The following is a 9,065-nucleotide window of genomic DNA, read 5'->3' on the forward strand; positions in this document are numbered from 1 at the left end:
TGCATGTGATAAATGCAATAAAAAAAACCCCAAATGCCAGTGTTAATTATGAAGCGGGACAGGTTAGTCTTCACCTGGCGTCCTTCACCACAAACACTAAACTACTTAAAAGAAGCAGAGCAGCACGAGATCTGCCGACACACCGAGGCTGGGTGCCCAGGGCTCGCCCCGACGTCCAGCCATCCGCACACAGCTCTGCTTTGGGCAGGTCCGAGTCCAGAAGACCAAGATAACCCCAGATTAGACCTCTGGTTTATTACTAATCTGACAAACTAATCTCACCCTACCAGCTGCAGAGCCGCATTAGTTATTCACCAGGGCCATTTCCTCAGCAGACTCACCCAGGGCCTTAGGAAGGTACGGGTGGATGAAATCTGACAGCAAGTGTGGGGCACTGGGACCTACCGAAACATCTCCTGCTTCGTTATACCTACACCAGAACCAGCTGGGCATGAGATGGGCTGAAAAAGGGTGAAGACTTCTAGCTGAGAGCATCTGTCTCCTGGGAGAGAGGATCAAACAAGATATACTGAGCTGCCCTTGGGGTTTGTAAGAGCAGCCCTGATGAGATCTAAATGGATCTTACCTTCATCTTCTTTACTTTGCTGAAGCCAAATCACAGGGAAACGGGCAAGTACAAGCTTTTCAGGAGGTCAAAGAGGACTCTCCCACCCCACTAACCCACTGCCTGGCTCTTCAGAGCAGCACGACCCTCCCCTGCTCTTCAAACCTTCCCGTTTCTCCATCAGCTGAGCAGCAGAAGGTGGCAGCAGGAGGAACGACTGCTGTTCTGCAACATCCAGTGAACCCAACTTGACTTCACAAAGACGAGCCTCCTGCACCAGGGGCTCAAAATGCCAGCTGCGACTCTGAGCCGGCTCCCACCAACTTCCTAGCAAGGGCACACTTTAAGTTTTGCTCCCATCTGCAAATATTGTTCCCTACATCATGGGGCCAAACAGCATAACCAGGCTGGAAAACTGGCTCTCGCCATCTCTTCGAACCAGAACCAAGACAAACGACCGCCTTGCTGCAGCTGTTTATTTCCTCCAGCTGCGATGGTTTGGTGGGAAATTGTCTCCAAAAATAAGTTTTTTTTAAAAAAAGTCTCCAGCCTCCACAGGTACAGATAGACAATAAAATGCTTTTGAGAGCAAGTAACACAGAAAACCACCAGTGCTGAAGTGAATTATCTACAGCCAATGCTAAGATTTGTCAGAGGTTTCAGCAACCCCTTTACAGCTAACGATAGCTAGAGTGGGAGACTGGGCAAATTGAGACCTGTTGAAGAGAGAAACTGGAGGGTCTGTAGGAGCAATTCTGCCACCAGGCAGTTAGAAAAACATGTACAGGGCCAGCTGATATCTTCCCTGTGTTACATCGGTGGAGAGTGAAAAAAAACCATCATGACTTAACAACAGAGACCATGGGAAGAGCAGCCTGTCAGGGTAGGGAAGGTGGAGCTCCCACAGCCTCAGCAACGTCCGCCAGCAGCAGGATTGAGTGTTCACAAGCCAAAGGTGTGGGACAGCCTCGAGCAGCGTGCTCAGTTCTCCACGCAGTCCATGCTCGGCTCTCCACACGGTCCAACCCAAGGCCTCCCAGGTCCTCGTGAGGTCTGACCGAGCGCCTCTGGCCAGGTTGTCCCATGTGCATCCTCGTGATGTTCCAGCTGTGCATTCCCACAGGCATCCAAAACCTGGAGCCCCACAGGAAAGCCCTCTTGGCAGTCCTGGGTGGCTGGGGCACTCCCTGAACTAATGGCTTCAGCATCATCCCATGTTTCATCAGGCCTGCTGCACACATTGCAAGATCACCTCTCCTCCCCGAAAAGAAACCCTGTTCAAGCTTATGCACAGGAAAATTACTTTGTGAACTTTTACCCCTCCATCCCACCCAAGACAATGCTCAGGTTTCCCCTCACACCTCCCTGCCAGCGCACACTGGCCCATTCCACAAAGCCCAGTGTCTCCACATCTCCTCTATGGAGCCTCGGTCATCCTCTGTGCCCACTCCTGGACATGTCCACAGCCCACACTGGAGCAGAAGGTACCTGCGAGACCAGGCTTGTCACCAAGTGTCTACACACCAGCATCTGCCCTTTCCAGCCGTTATTTTCCCACGTTCATTTATGAGGAGGAAAAAAAAAAAAAAAACCAAAAAAAACCCACAGCTCCCAGAACATCATTTCAAGTGTGAAAAGACAGAGATGTACGGTTGCAGGGATTTCAGCCACACGGCTGCTCGCTCCTGAGAAAAGGGTCACCTTTAAAAATGGAAACTTAATTAAAGACCATAAATAAAATCAGATTGGTCGCGCTGTTAACTCAGGAGCAGTTGGTGCTATTTGGCCTAGCACAGATGAAGACCAAGAGCTGCACGTGATTTCCAGCGGCCACGCACACCGCCCCGGCTTCCCACCGCTCCCCAGGCTCCTCAGCCAGCAGGATTAATCACATTCAATAAGCACAGTAATTAGGCCTGCTCTCGTGCTATATTGCACATGGCTATCTCGGATGGCTGCAGAAATACAGCAGCTGCTTAATGTATCCTAAGTGTCATACTTCAGATCAACACCGGGTAAACTCTTCAAACTCCTCATGACTGCTAAGCAGGAAGGCTCCAAAAAAGGAGGATGGTCTCCTGAACTGGGAAAACGGTCTCTTATGAAAATAGTGACTCATCTTACTCTGAATAAAGGTAGAACATGCTGTGTTAACATGCATACTGCTTATTTACAGCCATGTTTTCTGCCAGAGAAGCCATTATCCACTCCAACATTCCTGCGTTAATACAGAACCTTGCTCTAAAATCCTAATGCGTATGAAAAGTCAGAAAAAACCATTTCCTTGATTTTTCAGACCCCTCACCCCACTGGCACCTGCCATTTAACACTCAACCCAGTTTTTCTCACTTCTTTTGCAGACCAAAATACACATAGAAGAGGGAAAAAAAAAAATCTAATCCTTGTCACCTTGCCAGGACATTCCTCTGCGTACGACTTGTACCAACAGCAGATCCTGAAATGCTTCTCTTCTCTCCTGCAGTCCCGTTGGCACAGCCACCCGAACAAGCTAAGGGGAAGTCTGTGGATCCTTCCAAGAAAAAGCCTGCTACCAAAAAAAACCATCAAGGGAAGCAGCACATTCCTGCAAAGACAGACAGAGCCAACTTTCCCTATAGCAACAGATTCAGAGTGGTTCAAGTTTTCCTTCCTTCTTCCAAGCCAGAATTGCTGCATAGGGAGTTCAAGTCTCTACCCATCCACCAAGGGGTGATGACGACTCTCGAGGCTGATGAACTTGGAGAAGGGCAGTCTGCGACTCCCCAGCATCTCCGGCAAAACTGGGATGCAAGAGAAGCAGGAGGCACATCACCCCTGAGGGAGGAGACCCCACGATGGTGGGACACATCAGCAACTGGTTCTCCCCACCCAGCCTGAGCCACCAGGCTCACCTGTGGGAACATCCAGCTGCCTGAGCCTGACATTCAACAAGTTTCTTGCTCAGGGAGACCCAAAATGTGGGACCATCTCAGCACCCCATTCCTTCCAGCAAGTTACCACTCAACAGCTTCACCACTTATTCCCTTTTCACTGGACCACCACCCTGGTGACTACAGCAAAATGGCAGCCAGGAGACACAGAAAACCTGCGAAGACGTAGGAAGACCACCTAAGAAATCCCAAATGATTTCTGCAGGATTTAAAGCATCCATGGGGTCAAGCCTCAAATACCATGTGCAAAGACAGCCTGCAGAGCCTTTAGAGATCTGCCCAAGGTGACGGCAAAGACCAACTGGGGGACAACCCCCCAAAACCAGCACAGAGTAAAGCGAACCCCTGCGGTTTCCAGGAGAGGAGGGCGAACAGCAGTTGCCCACCAGGTAGGTGGGCTCAGAGGAACCAGGACTGAGCGGCCCAAGGGCTGAACCACGCTCTGCGGCTGCAGGCACTGTTCTGGATCAGCATGAGGCACGGTGAGGGCAGGGCAGAGATGTCCATCTGGGAACACGCACAGGGCTAGATCTCCAGCGCCGTCAGTCTGCCACATTCCACTTGCACCAGATTCACAAACTGATTTCTTTAAGGAGAGGAGTGATCCTGGAAGAGCATTAGCCACCACAACCAACAGCAGACAGGCTGCTTCCTCTGAACACCCGAAGCAACGGGGGACTGGAAGGGTTCCTCTCCACCGACGCTTGCTTCAAGGGGAAGATTGTCTCACACCCAGCCTGACTGCGTGCCAGGTGGGGTATCAGGCAGGCAACCAAGGTGAGGGTCTTCCTTTCAGACAGAGCACACCCCTGTGCTTCCCCCTATATACCCCCTGTGCCCGTGGTGCGGACGTTACTGGTTTGCCTTCGGTTGCTCCCTCCTCCCCAGCCCCTCACGCTGAGAGCCAGCTGCCTCTGCTCAAAACCATCAATCCCAGCCCAGGAACAAAGCCAAAGTGCTTACAGATGTGCCCGGTATGAACCTGCCAAGAGGACTCAGCTGCAGAGATGGCCGCTTTCACCGCCCTTCCTGGCCCAGGCTTTGCTCTGCGCCAACCAGAGCTATTTTTGGGGTGGGCATCAATGACCAGCCCAACCTGCTCCAGAAGCTCCAAGGTCTTGGCCCTTGAGCACCCGAGGAACCCTCAGATGAGCAAACAAGCACCCAAAGGGCTCCATTTACAACACATCAGGTACTATATCAGAGCAGATCCTCACACCACAAAAATGAACAAGCAAGGCCCCCTCAGGATAGATTTTTAAGTGCAGTGCAGAGAAACAGTAGTTAGCTTTGCAAATCGGACTAACACCTCCCCAATCCCAACACCGCCCAGTTTGAATTACTTCAATAATTAATTACACTGGATTGAAAATTTCTGCAGATCCCCCATCCTGCACCCCCAGATGCTCGGAAAAAAATTTTTAATGAATCTATATCCCAACATTCTGGCACAAGATGCCAACTGAACTAAATTTAAGTGGTATTTTTAGCTTTATTACCCAGTATAATTTTTGCAAAAGTTCAATTTTTCGGATGTTACAGGGAAAAGGGATGAAATGTAAGTTGGGTCTGTTACTAAAAAAGTTTCTTTTTATAGCATGGCAAAACATCACCATTCAGGTTGAAAGTGAAGTAACCAAGCATTTGGATGTGTATCTAGACCTGACAACCTCAATTAACATTTACCCACATTCATGTGACTGTCAACACAAAAACAAGTTTAGAGAGTTTGAAACATTTGTAAGCCAAAGCATGAGGCTTGGATGACCACACCGGACTGTGGTACAGCAGACACCAAGGCTTGTAGTTTGGTTTTTTTTCATTACATGGAGAAATAAGATACATTTTTTTTTTAAAATAGCATATTCAGACCTTGAAACCGTCATTTTACTGGAGAGCAGAACTGGTTCTCCATTTTGCAAACCATACGTGGTGTGAAAAACAAAAACAGGCAGGAGCATGTTGCTGAGTCCTCTTTACCTGTCTCTCCCAAATTTAGCTGAATCTGACCCATTTCCAATTTAACTGTGTTACTCTGCGCTAAGAAATCAAAGCACTGAGAAATCAAAGCAAGCCAAGGTAATATAATGCTGCAATAAATTACTAGTCATCAGAAGTGACATTACTCTCTGTACATGCAGGTGCCACAGGTACAATCCAGAAGAGCACATCCCGAGGGGGGGCAGATGCAAAGCTAACTTTGGAGGCTGGGTTTTGCCTCCAAATTCTCATGGGTTTGTTTCTGCTGAGCACCAGGCTGAACCCATCCCACTAGAAAAAGAGGGTCCTGGCTGCATGCATGCATGCCCTTATGCATCCAGCACCCTGAGGTGTTTCTCCTCTCCCCTAGCAATTACGATTTTAGAGAAACAGATTCATCTCTGTGACTCTGCATTGGTTTTATTCTTAGCCTAAGGAATAAGCATTAAAAAAAATTGCTTTGCATAAATCTACTGTAGTAAGGCTCTTATTTCACTTCCAGGTCAGTTTTTTCCAAAACCACTAAGCATCAAATGCAGAAGAGAAACCGTGAGAGCACAGCGTTTTGAGACAAAACAGAGAGTGAGAGTGATGGCCTTCAGAACAGATCATCTCCTGTGGTTAAAGTACCTACAGCATTTCCAGCCACACGGCGCTTGCCTGAGCGGCACCCGAAACCACGGACGGCCTCCCACGGACGGCTACGGAAGAACATGCGGACACAGGGAGAGCTGCGAGGGGAGCAGATACGAAAAAAAGCAGCTCAGAGAAAGATGCAAGAGGAACGCAGAAACAGAAACAAAAACAATGAAAGCGGGGAGGAAGAGTAGCAGAAGAGGAAGCAGAGATGTGCAGTGGAAATGAGCTCTTCTCACTCCTCCCTTCAGTCTCGGGAGTCACAGACCAAACCCGACCACATGGTTTTATTTTCTACATTGGGGAAAGCCGATGCAACCAGTTACAGCGACAAGTAGCTTCACAGAAGTGAGGTGGGTGTGGGTTTTTTGTTGCTTGGTGTTTTTAAGATGTCTTTAAAATGCATGACAGTCCAAGTGAAGAAACCAGAAGGCAAAGATGCCACTTGCGTTAGCACAACGAAGCTAAACCGGCAGAGGGAGGGAGCACAGTCAGTACCAACAGACACCTTAACATTGCCCAGGTCTCACACAGCCCGCCTCCACACTGCAACGCTGCGCAAAATACTCGCTAATGCAGTCGGGATGTCCACGGCCCGGGAGAAGGTGGGGAGCTGGTACCTTTCATTGCCCGGCTGGAACTCAGAGAGCAGGGACGGCCTCCGCCGCTGCGGCTGCATGATAGACCCCGGCGGGAGGTGGGAAGCGAAATCCCTGGAATGATGCTGGTACTCCAACAGCGCGACGTCCTGCAGAAAGAAACACAGAAGAGCTCGTTAGGCTGGTGGCAACTCGTAAACAAGCACTGAACCCTGACAACTCGGAAGAAACCATCCGGATACTCCTTCTTTAAAGCACTGGGTGCTGGACCACAAAGCTCAGTGCTTTTCCCCCCTAGAAATGTTCCCAGTAAGGCCCAGTCCCACACTGCACTGGGATGGTAGTTCAGTCCCCAGTCCAACCTGCCTCCAGCCTTTTACTGGGGCTGCCCGCAGGCTGGCTCCTGGGATGGGACCTCAGCAAGCTCAACCCAGCCACGCAGCACACACACTGGGGGGTTTGGCATCCGAGCAGTCCTGATGACAACTTCAAATCCAAGAGGAAGAACAGGCAAGAAGAAAATTAAAAAAAAAAAATTAAAAAAATCACAGGATACTTTCAGCTTCAATAATCTACGCAGCAGTATGGAGAAAGAAAAAAGGAAAAAAAAAGGAAATAAGAGAAATCACAAATGTTATCTTGAGAGTGTCCTTTTAAACACAGCTCCCCTGGGCTGAGCTCAAAGGGTTTGAAGGGACAGTTTGCTACTTATTACATGTACATCTCTTTTGTTCCTTGACCCTTGGAGAGTATAGTATGTTCCCAATTTTAATTAAATAAGAAGTCCTTCTGCTCTGTGCCACAAACTGATTCCAGCAGCAGTATTTTAGCAGCTATATTCAACTGCTATTTTTTTATTTGCAGATAGATACTTGACCAGAAGACTAATCATCTAATTAACTAAGACCTTCAGCAATGGCACAGAAAGCCCTGTCACAGAATATCCCCGGTAACACTGACACACATTTATGTTAGAAGAACCAGTCCCACCTGGGAGTCTATTTTGAACAGTTCTCAACTGGAACAAAAAAGATCCAACTCCCTCAAAAAGAAAAAAAGAAATTTCAGAGTCTAAAAAAAAAAAACCAAATCAATAAATGAAATACCACATGCATGGTGTTGGGGATGTGGACAGGCAACTCCCAGCCCTAACAGCTGCCACAGAAATTATTTGATGAGATGTAGTGAAGGTTGACATGCTCCAGCAATAGGGAAGCTGAAAAAGTGCCCCGGCAAGGTGCACGGCAGGCAAAGAAAGGATTTGGGAGCTTAAACAGCCACAACCTGCACCTGCAGACCCCCTCTCCCAAGGTGTCAGTGAACAGAGCAGCCCAGCACTGGATGCCATGCTCTCCTCCAGTCAGCTGCAAAGGAGAAGGGAACATCAAAGCCCAACATCTTTGGCCACCAGAGGGTAAAACAAGATGTTTCCATGGTAGCTTTCTGGAAAGCTGGGAAGAAAACCAGAAACTGTAAGCACTCAGTCCAGGGGAGCCAAGAAAACCAGATCCCCTATCCCACCTTCAGGTGCTCTCGCACAAAAGTTGAAAAGGCCAAATATCGCATGGAGGAGGCGGGAGAACAGTGGTGTCTGATGGCCACCAGTTCTCCCTGTGCCTAGAAAGGTACACCAGTTTTTGGAATCTGGTTCGTTTCTCCCCAGCATCAGGCAATAGTGTGGTGCTGCTCCTTCTCTGTTCCAACCGACCCTGGGAAATACCAGGAACCAGGGGCCTCTGCCAGCCCCAAACTCCTGGTCTCCACCTCCGGCCTGGCCATCTTGGACCTCAGCCTCTGGGGCAAGCGGTGCCTTCAGCCACATCCTTGCGACATAAGGAGGACATTACTGGCACAGCATCTGCTCATCCTCACAGGGATGTTCCATTTCTGCCGTAAATCCAGGCGTTAAGGGAGGACGCTACCCCGCGATGCTGCTTTTCCTTCGGCTCCAGTGTCCATCCATGCGGGACAGCGTCGGGGGCTGCTGGACAGAATACGCCATCGGTCCAACCACAGATGGGACAAACTCAGTCATCTGGAGTGAAGGAGCCTGTTAGCTCTTGCAGTCCCAGCCAAAGCACAATCTCTGCCTACAACGAGATTCCCCATGTTCACACTCATCCTGGTTTTAAATAAAAAAATAAAAAAAAAAAAGAAAAAAAAAAAAGCGGTGCAAGTCTACAGCACCTGCTTTCAGTGAAAAAAAAAAAGGGGGAAGAAATTTTGTCACAAAGGAAGGAAAAAAGTAAAGGTACCTTGTGAGTCCCAGCAGCCCTGCTCCCCACCGATACCCTTGCATCAAGAAGGAACAATCTGCACAACCACTGAAAGGGAGCACACTCTCTCCCATACCAG

At 49.0% G+C, this 9,065-nt stretch overlaps 1 protein-coding gene across 1 annotated transcript in view; it reads right to left on the minus strand.

The window, feature by feature from the left end:
- LOC104158205 (nuclear receptor corepressor 2-like) overlaps nucleotides 1-8,712 on the minus strand; it is a gene marked incomplete at its 3' end in the record, with an annotated part of 40,795 nt that extends 32,083 nt beyond the window's left edge. Inside the window, exons 1-3 of the mRNA XM_009695789.1 lie at nucleotides 8,633-8,712; nucleotides 8,431-8,533; nucleotides 6,732-6,859 (exon numbers count right to left, since the gene is read on the minus strand). Coding sequence (XP_009694091.1) covers nucleotides 6,732-6,859; nucleotides 8,431-8,533; nucleotides 8,633-8,712 — 311 coding nt within the window. The remainder of the gene's footprint in view (nucleotides 1-6,731; nucleotides 6,860-8,430; nucleotides 8,534-8,632) is intronic.
- Nucleotides 8,713-9,065: the final 353 nt, after the last annotated feature.

The sequence above is a fragment of the Cariama cristata genome, unplaced genomic scaffold (genome assembly GCF_000690535.1).
Source record: "Cariama cristata isolate BGI_N322 unplaced genomic scaffold, ASM69053v1 scaffold32212, whole genome shotgun sequence".
NCBI lineage: Eukaryota > Metazoa > Chordata > Aves > Cariamiformes > Cariamidae > Cariama > Cariama cristata.